The 18,328-nt window shown below is 46.4% G+C and overlaps 1 protein-coding gene across 1 annotated transcript; it reads left to right on the forward strand.

The window, feature by feature from the left end:
• Window positions 1–3,574: 3,574 nt before the first annotated feature.
• LOC118787841 (SHC-transforming protein 4-like) lies at window positions 3,575–17,952 on the forward strand. Its single transcript, XM_036543554.1, has 12 exons — window positions 3,575–3,693; window positions 4,184–4,783; window positions 8,212–8,282; window positions 10,862–10,925; window positions 11,242–11,361; window positions 11,673–11,726; window positions 13,807–13,858; window positions 14,800–14,926; window positions 15,914–16,091; window positions 16,185–16,257; window positions 17,205–17,491; window positions 17,735–17,952. Exons 2-12 carry the CDS (start codon window positions 4,229–4,231, stop codon window positions 17,861–17,863), a joined length of 1,710 nt encoding a protein of 569 aa, XP_036399447.1. The 5' UTR covers window positions 3,575–3,693; window positions 4,184–4,228; the 3' UTR covers window positions 17,864–17,952.
• The last annotated feature ends 376 nt before the right edge of the window (window positions 17,953–18,328 follow it).

Here is an 18,328-nt window from a genome sequence, read left to right on the forward strand (position 1 = left end):
TGGAGGAGAGCGGGCCGATCTGCCTAACCTGGAGGACCGCCCCCCGACGCCCCCGCGTTCACGCGCTGTAACGCGTGACGACCGCGAAGCAGAACAGACGCCGTGACGCAGCTTTCGAAAAACACGAGTCACCCAGCACTTAGTACATCTGGTGCCGCTTCTCCCCGAACTCCCCGATTTTCCCCCCGTCTCTCGTCAGGAAGTCGACTCCGCGGCCCGCGTTTCTCTCCTTTCCTTTCAGAAGCCCTTATTTATTGTGTTCATGTGTTTCTTATGATGGTATAACCGCTAGCCGTTATAGCAAGTTTGAATGAATGACGTTAACCTTCCGTCAGCGGTGGCATATGAAGCCGGGACTCCTGTCTCGACCAGACTCCTTTTTGGCTGGGAGCTCTAAGCATGAAGTAATGTCCCTGCCCCAGAGCCGGGGCGAAGTGTCTGCATAATCAGTACCATTAAAAACGAAGAAAATGTACAAAGATGACTAAGAATTCACACGGCTTGTTAACCTCTGTTAAATGTTAATGTGTATCATGAAACTAACCACAATGTTTCTTCCCCCCCCTTCAGTGCTTTGAATATACAAGTCAGAGTTTTACAAAACTATACAAACATGCATATGAAGCTGGACAGCGTCAATCACAACTGACACGTGCTGCAAAAGAGAAGCAGGAGAAATCACGCCTGAGCGTGTTTCTGACCTCCGACACGCAGAACACGCAGAACACGCAGCAGCGGTCGAACGCTGAATGAAGCAAACCCGTTGGTGCTAAATGAAGGTCCCCTTTCTTGGATCATTGGTACTGTGTTTTCAGGCTTCATGTTGACTATTTACTCCATTTTGTTTTTACCATGTGTGTCAAGTAATAATATGCGTAATAAATGCGTCCTTTGCACTATGTAAATACTAGTGAACTTCCTATTGTAACTAATGTGAAGAGAAATGGTTGTATGCGATACCCTTTTCAACGTATTGCTTGTCTTTATATTACTATTTAAGGCTGGTTCTTTAAAACTGTACAGCAATGGCAACTTGTAGATGCTTCTCATACAGTAACTGTTACCCGATTTGGCTATCTCGACTGATTATTAATATTATTAAAATATGTTGTTTAAGTTAAAATGTTATTGAATGCCGTGTGTGACTTCTCCTCTACGTGTGTTATGAGTAGGGATATTTCTGTCCTTTCATCTGGTGCCTATCAGCATGACTTTTCAATCCACAAACCGTTGAGTTGTCGAGTTCGATTTTAGCAACTTGGTTAATTCTGTTTGACCAGAGGGTACAGTACTTGTAGCAGGTTGTTGATTGAAAGTGATGTATCTCTGCGTATTTACCCAACATGATGTACCCAATGATGTCTCTGAGAGAGCTGTTATCTATTTAGAAATAAGATATCTATTCGGATGTAATGCCTGTAAGGTTTCAGGCAGCCTCGGTTTCTAGCAGAGCTGCAGTAAATTCCACTTCAGTTTAGTCAATCCAGCAAATGAACTGAAGTTTAATTCATGAATTCAAAATCATCCATCATTATCTGTGAAGACTTTGCAGTTCATGAATTGAATTATGTTTCATTCCTGGAATTAACTGAATTGAAATGGAATTGACCACAACTCTTGTTTCTAGCGAGTAATGTTGCTCATGACCCTAGTTTGAGCATTTTCCATGTTGAACTTGGAGGGCACGGCGAAGACATTTTGGTTTTGTCAACAAAGGTAATGTGATTAGAACAACTATTCTCCAAGGCATCAGCATCTTTTAAATAATCAGCAAGACAGTTCTGAACAAGCTAGTGTATTTTCAATCTTGTGTAATTGAACAAAACACTGGGACAGGGAAAGGATTGCTCTTACCAGTAATACATTATCTCCAGTACACTGTGCACTCATAGTAGGACATTTTCTGTCGTTGCTGGCCTAATTTTGCATTCAGGTATATGTGCCACCACAAGAGGGAGCCAGAATCACAGTGTCTCACAGTTGGCCAGTTCTGTGAGTCATTTCATTCTCGACACTGCAGCAGTCGAAAGCTCTAAAGGTCGTTTCGGTGGTTGTAAAAGTTCAGGCTGTTGTTGATTCTCTGACAAGTGAAGGATCTGAAGACATCACCATCTTTGAGATTAAAAAAAAAAAGAAATTACTGTCAAGCTTGTTGATTGTCAGAATCAAAAACAAAATCAACCTTGAAATCACAAAAAATACAAAGCTGACAGACACGCAAACATTATTTATGATCTATAAATAGAACAGAACTTGTCTTATTTTCTTTAACATCATTTAATGACTGATGGAGGTGTGATTATTGAGCTTTCTCATGACATATATATACAAAATAATATAAGTACCCTCCAACTTGCGGACAGTACTGCATGCAAGCATCATTTTGTCAGTTTAAAGCCTGTACACCTGCTCAGACATACAGTGTCTGTTCTCCCCATTTTAAAAACATTACTGTATATTCTAATTTATTTTTTAGATGCCTTATATTTTTATCTTGTTAAGTGAATTTTTTCCTCTGGAATGAAAAAAAATCCCACACAGAAAATATTAATATTTCAATATATATATAATATATTAGGCATATATATATGCCTAATATATAATATTTTTCCCATAATGATGTAGTATGTGTATTTAAGTGTACAAATCTAGGTCAGGAACTACAAAATAAAGCACTGAAGGATCGGAGGCACAGATCTTATTCTCTTCCATTGTCTTCTGTAACAAAAAGGATCTCTTTTGTCCCACTGATTCACAATTGAGAGGAACTTAATACAACCACAACTGCCTGTGACTGTGTGCTCGACTGCCTGCTCTGGCAGCCCTCATCCCCGGCCTTCATCTGAGTCATTTCAATAGAGCCAGGAAGCTGGACCGGACTAGAGATTGAATAGTCAATAAAAAAGCCTGGATTCTAAGAATGAAGCAGCACAACTTCCCCAGGGAATAATACCATATATCTCGGTGTCCTAGGTAACATAGATTCAGAAATGGTCTTTTTTTTTAACCCACATCCATGTCTTTCAGCAGAAGACCCCCCACCCCACGTCTTGTCTTTTGTGAATTCTCTCTGTTTTGTTTCAGCACGTTTGCCGCTCTCACCTGCGAGGATGATTTATGACCAGATAAAAAAAACTGATAATGATAAAAAAGAACATTCAAATGGGTTCTGCTTTAGTGTATTTATGGTGCATGAGTCACCCTGCCGCTCTCTGATTGGACGGGAGCTTGGAGGGAAAAAAAAAAAAAACCCTCAGGGACTGTCAGTCAATTACAGGCATCTCCAGCTTCATTCACACATTTGTCAGCATGCGCAGTGAGGGAGAAACTCATTCATAAAAAAAAGGAAAAGTTCATTCATAAAAATTGCAACATCCTGCGCTCGCCTCTCAAAGCCGAGCTGATCTGCGAATCAGGGAGAATGACCTGGCCTCTAAGACACGGTGAAAGGACTGGAGGGGGAAGGAGGAGCTGGCAGGGGCCGCGAGTCTGAGGGAGGGGGAGTGAGTGCACCGTGTGTGTGTGTGTGTGTGTGTGAGTGAGTGTGTGTGTGAGTGAGTGAGAGAGTGTGTGTGCGTATGTGTATGTGTGTGTGAAGTCTGGAGCACATGCCATGGTCTGACTGAGGAGAAGTGGAACAACCAATCAAACAGGAGAAAACTGCAGTCCTGGTGCTGATACCGTACGAGACGGGTAGGTAGAAACAATGCATGACAGTGTCTCACTCGTAGAGCAGCATGCTGACCAAAGTGGCTGTACTCACTGTGGAGAGGAGGCAGCCAGGATTCCGATTATGTAATATTTTCATAAAAGCAAAATGTAGTTATAGCCGGTGGAGCTGCTAGCTGTGGCACTGATGATGGCAGTAGTGCAGAGTTATTAGTGTTAGTTAGATTGTGTGTCAGTGCGGGTGTAGGACCCATAAAGTCTACCTGCTCCTGGAACTAAGTGAGCTCCGTGGAACAGAAGCTTGTCCGCTGCATGTGCTGAGAGCTGACTGAAGCAAAGCATGTGGAACTATCTGGTGCTTCACGTTAGGGGTTGCCTTTATCAAACATCTGTGTGGGGAAGGAAGAAACAGCTCGTTTTGTAGATTCTTTTTTCTTTTTTTTTCTCTTCAGTTGCACTCAAAGCCCTGCGTTTTCTTTTCCTGCTCTTCCTTTATCTGCGGGCACTCTGGCAGCGAGCGTGCGGATCTGGTTTCAGCGCTTTCCCACCGGCTCTGGCTATGAGAGAACAGAGCCACCTCGGCCGCAGAGGAAACGCGCTGCATGTAGGGCTCTTCGGACACGCCGGCATGCTGCACCGGACCAAGTACAGCCGCTTCCGCAACGACTCCGTCACCTCCCTGGAGGAAGGGGCGGCCGACCCCGCCGCCGCCGCCGTGACCGCCAAGGCGGCGCCCTGTCCCGTCACGCCTCCGCCACCCTGCCAGGTGACTGTCCCCCGCAGCCGTCCCGACCACGAGGCCCTGGGCTCCCCCGGGGAGGGCTCCTCCACCCTCTGCACCTTCATACCCAAGATGGCCAGCATGAAGATCTCCAACCCCGCCGCTCTGCTGGGACTTAAGGGGCTGGCGCTGGCCTCCAAGGAGGCCCCCCGGGGCAAGCTGAGCGGGGACTGCGGGCTGGGTGAAGCCGAGCCCCGGCAGCACCTGACCGGGTACCTGCCCCCCTCCTCTCACCTGCGCGCCGAGGGGCTGTCTTCCTCGCTCAAGCCCGGCAGGGGGACAGAGTGCTACAGCCCGGACGTTCTCGAATCTGGGATTACCTACCACATCAAGGTACGCGCGGCACCCCCGGAGACATTTAAGTGGCTTTTGATCTTGAGGGGAGTGTCAAAGCTGGATGTGTGAAAGCCCTTCTTGTCATCGAGTTTGTGTGTGCGTTTGGGGGATATGTGTATCTATGCGTGCGTGTGGTTGTCTGTCAGTATATATGTTAGGTTTGTGAGTCTGTGTGTGTGTAAGTCTGTGTATGTGTGTCTGTGTCTGTGTTTGAGTGTATGTGTGCGCACGTGTGAGCGTGTGTGCTTTGCATGTGTTTGTCACTGGGAGTCAGTTGTGCATAACTTTTTCATGTGCTGAAGTGCACCATTTCAGTGTCTGTTAAGGGCTCTGTGGGCTATCAAGTATTTATGAAGGAAGTACTTCTATGGGCAGGAAATGTGAAGCAACAGATGCACTGTGCTATTTCAGGGTGTACTAAGGCTTCAGAACATCTGATGGGACCTTTGAGTACACAGTATTCTTACCCAATAATCTAAGCAAGGACAATATATGTGACTGTATCGTTGGTAGCAATGTCATTCTAAAACAAAACCTGAAAATTGACTGAGCATTAAAGCTGTGAAATTCTCTGAGGCTGCGCGGGATGCATGAGAGACAGTTCCCCTTAGAGTTTAGACAGGTTACATGGGTCACTCCAGTGCTGTAATCTACCTCAGGCAGCCCAGCCCGGAAGTTTGTACAGGATGGAAGAAAATGTCAGTTTTCTTCATTTTAAGTTGGCAGGAAAAGCCACAGGGTGCCTTTGGTAAAGAGGAGAGCGGACCATGTGTCATACAGCTTCTGCCACAGTGCTGAGAGCTCGTGTTAAGCGTGGCCCGTTGCCGAGCGCAGCCAGGCAATGCAGCTCAGGCCAGCCAGGCAGGCTTATGAAGCCACCGCTCTTCCCCGTGCTAAGAGCAAAGTCAGGCACGTGAACAGGAGCTACTGAGGACACGCGCTCGCCTGTCCACGCGCGGCTTTCTGCTCTGCGCAGACGGAACTCGCAGCCGGCGGAGGAGCCGCACGCCGGCGGTCTGGCTGCGCGGTGTCCTCCGGGACCAAGAGCTGTGCATATTTAACAGCGTGTTCCACCTAATGTCAGGTTATTAGGCGGCTTTAAGGAACATCTCCTCAGAGGTGCAGCTCATGCAGGATCTCTGTGAGGCGAGATACTGCCTTTCAGTCCTTGTGCTGCCCTGTTACCCATCTTAGCAGATAGTCAACTTGACGCTGGGGAGCCAAACTCAGGTGCACTGTACCAAACAGTCATACAACCCAGTCTCCTCTCTTCAAGAATGCAAAAGTATGAGCAGGGAAAATGGCCACATATCTGAGGGAAAATGTACTAACCAACATTTGGCTACTGTCAGGCAACACGCAGTACATATATTAACGTCTTTGAGTCCTCGGCACAGAGCACTGACATATAATGATAAATGTATATTTGTAATCGATTTCCTCTCTGAGAGGTTTGATTTAAAGTCAATGAGACTAGCAGAGCTGGGGAAAAATACGCGGAGGTCTCCCTTTAAGCGGAGGGAGGATGCAGTGTGAGGCTGGCGAGCTGGAGCGAGGAGCGGAGCGGTGGAAGTGTACACCCCCACACTCCCACCCCCGCCCCCGCCCCCTCCCTCCCTCCCTCCCTGCTGCTGCCGCTTCCTGTGCTACCAGAAGTGACTCATCCGCGCTTAATATTCCAGTTCAGATCTGCCAGATCAAAGGGAGCTGTTCAGCCAATGACACGTCTGCGGGGATGTGCGCGCCTCTGCGCCTAGCGTTGTGCTGTCCAGCAGGCCTGCGAGGCTTAGTTCCGGCCAGATGCGGGTTCACAGGGGTGATGAGCCAGCACGGGCACACACACATACTGAAGCACACACAAGCACACACACAAACACATCCACTCAGTAGCCACTCAAGTGTTGTATTATTCTCATCTAACACACATACATGTATGGGGTTTGTACTGGTAGGACTAGAACAGCTTATGGACTCGGAGACATATGTTTATGCTCTGTATGTTACACCCCCAGTGACCTTAGCGTAAAGTGTACATTATCGTGGATCTCCTCTCTGGAACATCACGCGCAACAATTGAATCTTTCAGCTGGTGCTGAGGGGGAGATTCTCTTTGCATGATATTCTCTGAAAGAAGCTATAGGAGACATTTGGGAAATGTATTTAAAACTGCGGAAAATTGCACGGCGCTGGCTGTATTAAATTGATATGCCCAGAGAGAGTATCACAGATGAACAGTATCAGCTCTCTGAGCATCATTCTTCCTGTGCAGCCAGAGCCTTGAGACGCCTCCATGAAGGCTGAGTACTGTCTTGGGTCCTGAATTGGATCCTGGTTTCTTCCAGTAGGTGGTGGGGTCTAATTATACTCTTTGTTATAGGTATGAGTAAATCCCAAGTAAAGACCAAGTACAAGTAAAGACCTTTTTTTCCCGTCTCTGACATCCTTTGCACCCTTGGATAGGGGTAACTATTAAGAAAACTAATTAATTAAAATAATGAGCATCATTTGGTGTAGGGGGTATAACACACAGAATACACAAAGAGTCACTCAGAATACTCAGAATGTTTCACACACTGGCATAGGCACGCACAAGCACACCCACACACGCATGGACACACGCATGCATTTGAACACCCACGCAGGCACGTGTGCACAGACAGATGCACGCACATGCACGCGAAACACACGGACTCACAGGAGTACGATCACGCACACGCGTGCACACACACGCGCACGCACGCACGTACGCGCTGAGGATGCGGACTTTTGTAGATCCGCTGCGCTGCGCAGTGCAGCCTCCCGCCTCCAGACTGAGGAAGCAGCAGTGGCGTGCGTTGGCAGGATGACTCACCTGCTCTTGTGAAGGCTCTGTCCTATCAAGGTTGGAATAGTAAGAACACATTTCTGAATTCAGTGTAGCTGCTTGAGTGGGCGTACTTAACTCCTTCCAGGAGCGGACTCACCCCTCCCACATTTCTCTGAAGCACAAACATGCATGCTGATGCTCCACTGCAACAGAGAGTGAGAGAGAGAGAGAGAGAGAGAGAGAGAGAGGAGATAGAGAGAGGAGGAAAGAGAGAAAGACGGAAGGAAACAGAGAGAGGGGCAGCCTATCCAAATGCTTCACATCTGCCTGTTTAAGCTTAATGACCAGTAGACATGGCAGCCAAGGTGATGCAGGTGTTCGAAAGAGGAGCTTTTATATTTACTTATTCTGCTGCTGTTAAAGAAAGCTTGAAATCTGAGAGGTGCTTTCTGAGATCCAAGTCTGTGTGTATTCTAGCCACGTCACTGCCACTCCTAACTATGACTCTCTAACCACCATGAGTGTATTTCCAGTCCGGAGGCAGTCAATGCAGGAAATGACCAGTGCTTCAGCCATATGGTGTCTGTCCGCTAAGCTCTGTGTTGTGTTTCCCCGGCAGTATATGGGCTGCTTGGAAGTGATCCAGTCCATGAGGATGCTGGACTTCGAAACAAGAACGCAAGTCACACGGTAGGACTCATGCCTGCTGACTGAAGCCAAAAAAAAAAACACCCCCCCAAAACACTCCTGAGTATCTTGTGAAACTGCAGCGGGTTCGGCTTTCAGCCTCCCCTCCAGCTGATGTCTAATCGGTGCAAGAAGAGAGCACATGATCAAAGGACAGTCGGGGGCCCCAACCACATTACAAAAGAAGATGTAGCCTGCAGGTTGCTATAATCAAAGTAAATGGAAAGAAAGTTTTCCCGGAAGCCAAGTCATTTAAGATGAGACAAATATGCCCAGCACTGCTCGTATTGATGTCACATTCTACCGCGGGCACGCCAATCATACTCGTTCTCCTGGGGCAACGTATTTCGCACGCAAGGTTTTTTCATCCCTCAGCTGAATTTCGGCAGGTAAACAAGGCTCAGGTGAACAGGCTATTGGTAAGGTTAAAAGGCAGATTACCCTGTTCTTGGAGCCCTGCTGTATTGTAATATCTTGAAGTTTGGATATTTATGAGATAGCATTAGGTACAACAAAGTCAGGAACAGAGCTTCCTCTGTCCATGCTACCATTGAAGCTCAAAGAATAATATGCCGGAAAATTTAATTTGGACAAATTTCCTGCAAATAATGTTTAATAGAATTCTAAGACAGAGGATAGTCCGCCGATTGTAATTTGTTTTCTCTGAGAAGAATATTTTGTTTGTTGCTGCTTCGACCTTATGGGCATTTGTAGATTACCATCTGAGCTCTTATGTGGAGCTCCATCTGGAGTTATTGGAGCCTCCAAACTTCTAATTAAACAATCCATTTACTTTTTACAACAACAATAATCTACTCAGAAACAGGGGCCATAAATGTGACGTGGCCACAGCCTGTTTCCTGGAGGTCATGTTGCTTGTGTTTTCTGCATTCTAACTCGGTAGGTATTTTTTTGTTTAACAATTTAAATAAAATCTGACCATCCAGCATCCATTAATGTGGTACCTTAACTGAGTGTCATTTACAGTGAGTAATGCAATCACAGGATGGCGTGCCGTTGGTGATCTGAGGACGTGATTTTTTTTTAAGAGAGATGAGAGGGGTTCAGGCTGGGTGCTGGGTCACCCCGCCCCCTCAGTCGTAGCCTGTGCCAGGTGTTTTTAACTGACTGAGAGTTTCTTTCATGCAGCTGCGCATGACACCCCAGACAACTGGCACCAGCTTGTTCTGCGGCCCACAATCGCCCTTTTCTCCTGCTCAATTACGCCTCCCCTCTCTCTCTCTCTCTCGCGAGCCCCTGCAGCCATCCTGCCCTCCGCTGCTGCGCCGCTGTTCCCCCGGACCCTCTCCCAGCCACACGCTGCTTTAGGACAGCCCGACCGCGGCTGCCTTGGGACACCTTGAGTTGATCCCTGCCAAAAAAAAGCGGGCTCCGCTGACTCCAGGTCAGAGCCAACGGCTCTGATCGACAAAGGCTCCGGGGAGCGGGATGAGGCTGACCCCAGGTTAGGAGCAAATGCCGCAGGCCCCAGCTCCCGCGTGCTCGGGCGGGAGTGGGCGTCGGCCCTCCTCTCTCATCAAAGTGCGTTAATGAGCGTCGGCTGGAGGCGACCCCCGTGACCCCGGGTGGGAGCATCATCAGCAGATCCAATCTGCTGTTGATTTCTCTGCACATCTGCGCTCTCTCCGAACGGGTCAAACCCCCGACATTCCTCCACGGGCTTCCTTCAGACGCTAGAAAGACGGCATATTACTGCTGTGTGACTGACACCAAGGCGCCGTGAATGATTGATTTCTCCTTTGTTCTTCCAAAAGTGGCTCACGCACTTCCTCAGAATGCGTCCGTCCGCAGACGCCGCCGAACACTCTGGGGCGTTCGACGGGGTGCTGGTGGTACACTGAACGCATCCTCTCACTCCCAGGCTTCGCACGTCAGCGTGTGCACATCTGAAGGGCCCGGGTGAAACCCCCCGGGGTCTGTAATTGCAGATGGTCCGTGTCAGCAGTGAATCATGTTTCTCTCCTCAGCACGCCCACCGCGGCAGGGGAGAAACGCGTCCGTCCACCGCGTTCGCTGACGCACCGCCGAAACCGCGAAGGAGGCCCGGGCATGCGGCGCCGCCCCCTCCGCCGCGTCCGGCCCACCTCTCCCACACACGGCCTGTCATCTTCCGCTTCAAAGGAAATCAAATGTCACACGCTCACACCATCGCGTCTGACTGCCATGTGCCGGCGTGATTCACCCACAGGGCCCTGGGAGTGAATTAAGACCACAGATATTCCTGTCAGGCAACGGCCTGCCCTCATTAATAATGTGGATCTTTACTGGTAGCCCTTCATCTTTGGGGCTGCTAGGAGAACATCACTAGCGCTTTATTCTTCCATGAGCAGATGAAGTTTATCAGTGTGACTGCTTTACTTGAATATCTGTATGCACTGCATCAAAATGGAGCCTGAATAGTGTGACTGGCTGGCGAGGGTCATCCAAACAGCTTTATTGGTAGAATGTAGAGGAATCGCCAATACACTAACAGGGCCCATATTTTTTCTTGTGGTAGACAGCCATTTTCCATAGTCTTGCTAGCATCACAATAGCCTTTCCTTTGTCTTTTGTTTGTCCAGGGAAGCCATAAGTCGTCTGTGTGAGCATGTGCCAGGAGCTAAGACAGCACCAAAGCGCAAGAAGGTATGGCACACACACACACACACACACACACACACACTCACACTCACACTCACACTCACACTCACACTCACACTCACACTCACACTCACACTCACATACACAGACACACACACATACAGAGACACATACACAGAAGAAGCATAGAGTGGTGCTTCACACCCCCAATTGATGAGGTTTCTGTTGCATGATTTTTGAGTGTTGTTATACTAACAGGTAAAAATCTAGTACTACAACATACATACACACAAGTGCTGAAACGTTTTGTCAGAACCATGAAATTAAGTTATAGTAATGGACATATGTGTTTTATTCTCAGCCTCCGAGTAAAGTATTGTCAACCATTTTGGGCAAGAGCAACCTGCAGTTTTCTGGAATGAACATCAAACTAAACATTGCAACAGACAGTCTGAGTTTAACAACCCTTGACTCCCAGCAGGTAAGAGACTGGTTTTCCCACTGCTAAAATATCAGATGAAAAGTTATGTAAGCCACAGCAAAGATACTAACAAATAAATCAGAATAGCTCATTTCAAAAATAACAAATTGTGTATTAAGACTGGATGTATGACCAAGCATAAGGTTGCAGTCACATCTGTAGGACAGGGAGTATCCCTTTTGTATTCATGCGAAGAGCAACATAACTCAGGCATCGTTTGTGTATGTCTGGTATTTGGACCTCATTCTGATGTCTTATTCATTGCTGTTGCATGAATGCTTTTACAAATATTCTGTTCCCTTTCTCTCCAGACTATTGCCCATCATCATATGCAGTCCATATCGTTCGCCTCCGGGGGAGATCCTGTACGTTTGCTCCGCTTGACCTGTACCTCTGTTTGCGGTGAAGGGTTTGGATAGTGGGTGTGTTGAATATGTTCTGGGTGAATGGATGGGGAGTAGTGGTGTGCAATATACATGTCTGGGGTAAAGAGGCTGGCTAATGGGAGGGTTGTATATATGTTTTGGGTGAATGGACATGAGTTAGGGGTGTGCATTAGAATTTTGGGGGTTTCAGGGTAGGAAAATGGGTTTGTTGCATATGTTCTGGTACAGTGGATTGAGGGTCATGGTGTGTGCTATACATGTTTGTGGTGAAGAGGTTCGGGATACATGTGTATTATATGTATAGGGTGACTGATGAAAGGCTAAGTTTGGAGTAACCATTTGGAGTATTGGTAAAGGAGTTAAGTTTATAGGTAAAACAAGCTGTGTTAGAGGTGAAGAGGTAGGCAATAAGGTTATGCAGTATATATAGTAGAGGTTCATGCATGTATTAATGTACTGCATATGCAGCAAGTGAATGACATGGATTTACACCATGTGGCCAAACTATGCTGCTGGGAAAATTTCACCTCCAGAAATACCAGATGTATTAATGTGCAGGCAGTGGTTCGTGAAGGTGCCATTGCCTACAGTATAATTTTCCATAGAAATTTGCCACGGTCATAATAAGAAGCTATAATCTTCTTAAGCCAGGCCATGTCTATATATGGTACGTATTTAAAGCACAAAGTGCAATTACAGTCAAAATTTCAATTAAATACCCATGTGTGTGGGATGGATTTAACTGCATGACACAGCCCCCATAATTTATTCTAAAATGAATATGTGCTAGACACTCTGCCGGTGTCAGTTCTAACCATCCTATCAGGTACTGATCCGTTTCTGCACGCGTCCTACCTGAAGGTGCTCTTTTAATAGCACAGCACAGTGGCTTATATTAAGGCTTAGAGACCTGCAGGCAGGTGAAAACACATGCACAAATTCATATTGAATGAACCGGTGTGTAAGGAACATGCTCCCTATTAGGGGTAAATGGGTAAGGGTAATGGGTAATTTAGGTATGAATGAGAAAGGGGGTTAAGATGTTTAGACTGGATGTTCTGGGTGAGTGAGGAGGGTAATTGTGTTCAGACTGTATGTTAGGGGTAAATGGACATGGGTATAAGCGTGTTTAGCCTGTATATTAGGGGTAGATGGTACAGGGTAAGGTTGTTCAGAATATACAGGCGCGAACAGGTAGGGGGTGAAGAGGTTTACACTCTATATCCGGTTTAACAGGCAGCTCAGGGAGTTTAGAAAATGCTAGGTGTGAAGCTGTCGCGTTCAAGGCTAGTGCACCTCAGCAAGTAGAGGACCCGGCATGCAAATATAAATGTCAACTACAAAGGGAGCCAGAAGTGCCAGAGGTCATTCCTTTTCAATGACCTCTTATCTGAGGGCGTGGAGCCTTCCTGTTTCCTCCTGCGAGCGGGTCCGCAGTCAGCGTGGGCAGAGGCAAATGAAGAGCCGCGCTCGCCCGGGCGAGCTCATGAAAGAAGTTTGTTGACCCAGTCGCACAGAATAAACAAATGAATTCACAAAAGCAAATCGCTCCGCTGTGTGATGTAATGCAGAGGAAGGAAGGAGAATGGGGCTGATAAGCATGCAGTGATTTAATTAATGTAACAGTCTTCTCCCCTGAGCGTCTTCCACTTCCTGGTTCTTGTCCTGTATTAATCATCATCTCAGCGGTGCCAGCGACACACACGGTGTAATTGAATTACTGTTAATTACTGCTCTGGAGGGCATCGTAAATGGAGAGATTTGTTTCCTGTTGACTCACTGAATTTACTCCACACCTCCACCACTGCAGCGAGGCTGTGGCAGAAATGCACACACACACACACACACACACACACACACATAAACATGCAAGATCATACCGTGCCTCTGCTTAGCCCTACCCAGTGACAAATGCACTGTACCCAGGCCTGCATGTGCCCACATACTCACAGAACTCACACATACATGTATATATTCACATTTTTAAATATAGGTTTTAATTTGCAATTTTTATTTGCATTCCCTACCTTATCTCTTTATTTCATGTTTTGTTCCACAGGACACAACTGATTATGTTGCTTATGTTGCCAAAGATCCAGTTAATCAAAGAGGTATGTATGTCTGTGGATGGACACACCATTAGGCAACAATTATGTTCCATATGCATGTTATATAATACCTAATAAATGCTTAATTAAATAAATGTTTATCATCCATGTTATGCATCACTAAAATATATTACTGATGTTTATTCCAGCATTAATAAACGCGAGCAGTTATGTTATGGTATGTTAGCCAGAGAAAATTGCAGACAAGGTTAGAAAGTGCACTGCTAGCCATACACAACAGAACTGCAGTACATCTTTATGTGGACCTTTCTCAGTCTGGAAAACCTAGTCTCCTCCTTAAATATCTCATTTACAAACATTTTTAAATGTTGTAATAGTCATCAATGATACATTTTTAAAACATAAAGCAGTTACTAATGCTTTAGTAATCATTTACAACTGCTCTGTGTTCTAATATTGGCAAAGATTTCACACAGAAAATAACATAATTAATAGGGATGGTGGATTACTTCCTCTTGTGTTATGAAAGCATGTTTGTGTACTCTAGTAATACTGTCATCACTAAGACATGATTCACACCCATTGCTTTACAGGAGACAGCTTGGTGCTGGTCTCATAGCTTGTTTAAACATTATTAATCCTTTTAGTTGAGCAAATACAGCCGGAAAAGGATTCTAGAGGAGAAAAACCAGACAGAGTACACCTGGAGACTGCAGACATAGTATTTATTTTAATATGACCTAAGATGAATTACACATCATAAATCATAACATGTGAAAAGCCATTATCAGCACTGCTCAATGGATAGCTCCTACACCATAATGTCTAATTAGGTCCAAGAGTTCATTTATTTCTTGATGATCCTGCATAGTTTTAAATGTGTTGCTTGTATTTGTCCATGGGGTCATGCAATGCAGAATGCTGATAACATTCTTTTTCCGAGATCTCTTAGCTGTGCAGTGATGGAGTCCTTTATGTTTTAGCTGTTCATATATTGGAATGTCCAGACGGACTGGCTCAGGAGGTCATAAACACAATCGGACAGGCGTTCGAGCTCCGGTTCCGACAGTTCCTGAAAAACCCCTCCTCTCTTATTGCGACCAGGCAGAGGTCAGTGCCTGTTTCTTTTTACCACATTTTCACAATGAAAAAAAAATCCCTGTACTTAAGTTCTGGGTGAGCCTATAGATTGGTCACATGTATGATATCGGTGTGACACCATGTGACCACCGATGGTACCGGTCCCTCTGGCTCATCGGCACAGTGGCATCCTGCTTCCGCCCACTCGCTGACTGATGTGTTAAATTCACAGGAAGTGACAGATTATTGTGAGTCATTAATTCATCTTTCCAGCTTGGTTCGGATGTATAATAAAATATCCCTTAAATTCCTCCATCTGCAAACACAGTTCTTCACTGAAGGCTGTGTGGCCACTTATGTATTTGTTAATGTGCACCTAATCGACCTCACTGAGGCAATTATTCACTTGTATGTCCTATCACCGCTATTTTATATTTACACAGCAGAAGGATCTTCAACTATTAAACAGCTGTTAGAACATAAAACCCTTTTCTTGGTTCATTCTATAAAGAATTTATCAAGTAGAAGGCATACATTATGTCCATCCAAACACTTTTTTGGATTTTTTTTTAAGCAGGACCTTAGGCACCCTTTAAAATCACCTTTGGATCCCACTGTACATTTGTGTGCTATATAGAACATTTTCTAAATAGTGTCAGGAAAACGCAGCTACTGTATATAGTACTGCACATTGTATTTGCCATGGGTATTTACTGCAGCATGCATTCTGACTGCCAAATACCATGAATGGGGCTCCGGTATCCGTGGAAACAGGGCACTGATTCATGGTATCTGGGTGACTGCACAGTACCGCGCTTCCTCAACGGAGCGTCTAACCCCCGCATCGGCTGTGCCGACGGACCCGTCCGACCTTCCGACGGAGCGCCGCGCAAGCCGGGCCTCGGCTCCCTCTCTCTCTCTCTCTCTCTCATGACACAAGTCATTAAACAAAGTTAATTATGCAATTTTCAGGTTTATTGATCGTTTCCTGTTGTGCTGGCTGTGGTTTCGGCGCAGGGCGGCGGAGGCGGACGCCGGCGGAGGACGGGGCCAGGAGAACGCGGAGATCCGCGAGTACTATAATGAGATTCCGGGGAAAGAGCCGCCCCCAGGTGGGCTCCTAGACATGCGAGTCAAGCTGGAGGCGCTCCAGCGGCCCCCCGGCGGCCAGGCGGAAGACGACGAGTGCCGAGGGGTGAGCCCACCTTCCTGATCAGCCGCGCTTCGTTAATGCAAGCACCGGCGCTTCCTGGATGACTCACCCTTGCTTGTTTTTGTTGTCGCGCAGACGGGCTGCCCGCAGCACCTCAACGTGTATGAAAACTGCTCTCTCGCACAAAAGCAACTCTTCCCGTCTGCAGGTAAGGAAATGAGAGAAGCAGCGAGAGTCCCTTCCTGACTTGATATTGCTTGAGAGGCGAAAATGAAGAATCATACCACCAGCCGGGAGTGAAATGTAACGCTGAATCACAGCTCCCGACCCACAGGAGGACTGTTTCCATTTACCAAACAGCCTACAATGGGCCTCACTCTTCAGGGCAATTGCTGCCCTGTTTATAACTCCAGGTTCTAGCTTCCCTCCTAAACCGGGCGATGCTTTTTTCACACCCACAAGCAGAAAACAAGAAAAACTTCTGGGCCCACTGTGAGGGACAAAATGGTCAACAAATAAAAATGAGGACTCTTGACATGCAGTCACTCTCAACTTGTATTCCCTCATGGTAGACTACAATCTCAGCTGTGACCCAAGACTCCCATAATTAGATTAGTCCAAACCCATTGACTGCTGTTTCATAAGTTCCTTTTAACAGGACAGTTACTGTTTCATATGTTAATTGAGTTAATTGCTGCACTTATTAAAAAGGAAGAACATGTGACCTGAACAATTTGTTCCATCTATCAGTTATAAAGTCCCTCTGAAGAGAAATATAATCTGGTTTTGAAATTAATTTCCTTCAGACCTTTCACAAGCAGTGGACGTTCGGTTCGTGGCTGTCGGTTGCTTCCAAGTTTTAGTGGGCATAGAAATCTGATGCAAGAGGGACAAATAGTACGGTCACAGAATGTGGAAAAACAGCCTCAGATATGGCAATGACCTTTTAAAAGCAGAGCACTATTACCAAAGCACTTACTAGCATATCGAGTTCCTTCTACACATCCAAATCAATAAACTAACTTGATGAAAAATAAGCAGTGTGGTAACCCCCAGAGTCCAGGCACTGGTGACCGGTACAGCTGTACTGGTTTTGCTTTTTGTTTATGTGCGTGTGTGTGTGTGTGTGTGTGTGTGTGTGTGTGTGTGTGTCAGATTTTGAGAAGGACGTGCCCCTCTTCCCGCCAGACAGCAGGGAGGCAGAGTACAGCACCCTGGGGGAGGGCAGTCCCCTGTCGGGGGTCCTGCGGCACATCCAGGAGCTGCTGCAGCGCGAGGCCTGGTACCATGGCAAGATGAGCCGGCGGGAGGCGGAGAGCCTGCTGATGGACAGCGGGGACTTCCTGGTGCGGGAGAGTAGCTCCACCCCCGGCCAGTATGTGCTGAGCGGGCTTCAAGGAGGCACTGCCAAGCATCTACTGCTCGTGGACCCAGAGGGAATGGTACGCTGCCTTTAGTCATCGAAAAACAATGAACTACAGCTCCTGCCTGGCCATCTGTCTTTTCATGAATAATGTTTGATTTTTGCTTCCCACATAATAGTGTTTCAGTGCCTGCTTTTATTGATCATTTTCACAGTTATCACTCCCTCTTTGCCTGTTTGAGACCAAGATGATTCAATTTATGTTTGCGGTAATGAACGTTAATGTGTCTTTTTTTCCCCTTTGTTTTCCGTTTCCTGGAAGGTGAGAACAAAGGATCACATATTCGACAGCGTGGGACACCTGATTCGCTATCACATGGACAATCAGAGGCCAATCGTCTCTTGTGGGAGTGAGCTTTGTCTGAAACAGCCGGTTATACAGAAACAGTGACAGGGTTTGGGGTGAATAAGAAACGATGGCCTGGCCAAGTGCTCCTGACCAAGTATTCTGGAACTTCCTACCACAGGGAGGCACTGTTGCGCCTGGTCACCAAACTGTACTTGCATGGTCAACGTCTTGCTACAGTCATACACTTTGTACTGCATATGGCAGCTGCCTTTTCACCGTTGCTCTAGGTGAAAATGGAATAACTTGCATTAGGTTTAGAAAGAAAGAAGGAAGAAAAACAGTATGACTTCTGTCATAGTGTTTGTCATTCTGTCATTTTGTACGAATGTCTCAAAGCACAATTTTTCAGCTGTACAGAAAGTGACTGACTTTGGGTCTCATTGTTGGTGAAAACGTTATTTTTCCTCTCCTTTTTTTAAAATGTGCCTTGTTGCTTTTAATAGTTTCAAATGCATTGAGAGAGGTGTTGCCACCGATTGTATGATTCTAATAGTTCAGTACAACTGC

This window comes from Megalops cyprinoides, chromosome 13 (assembly GCF_013368585.1).
Source record: "Megalops cyprinoides isolate fMegCyp1 chromosome 13, fMegCyp1.pri, whole genome shotgun sequence".
NCBI classification, from domain to species: domain Eukaryota; kingdom Metazoa; phylum Chordata; class Actinopteri; order Elopiformes; family Megalopidae; genus Megalops; species Megalops cyprinoides.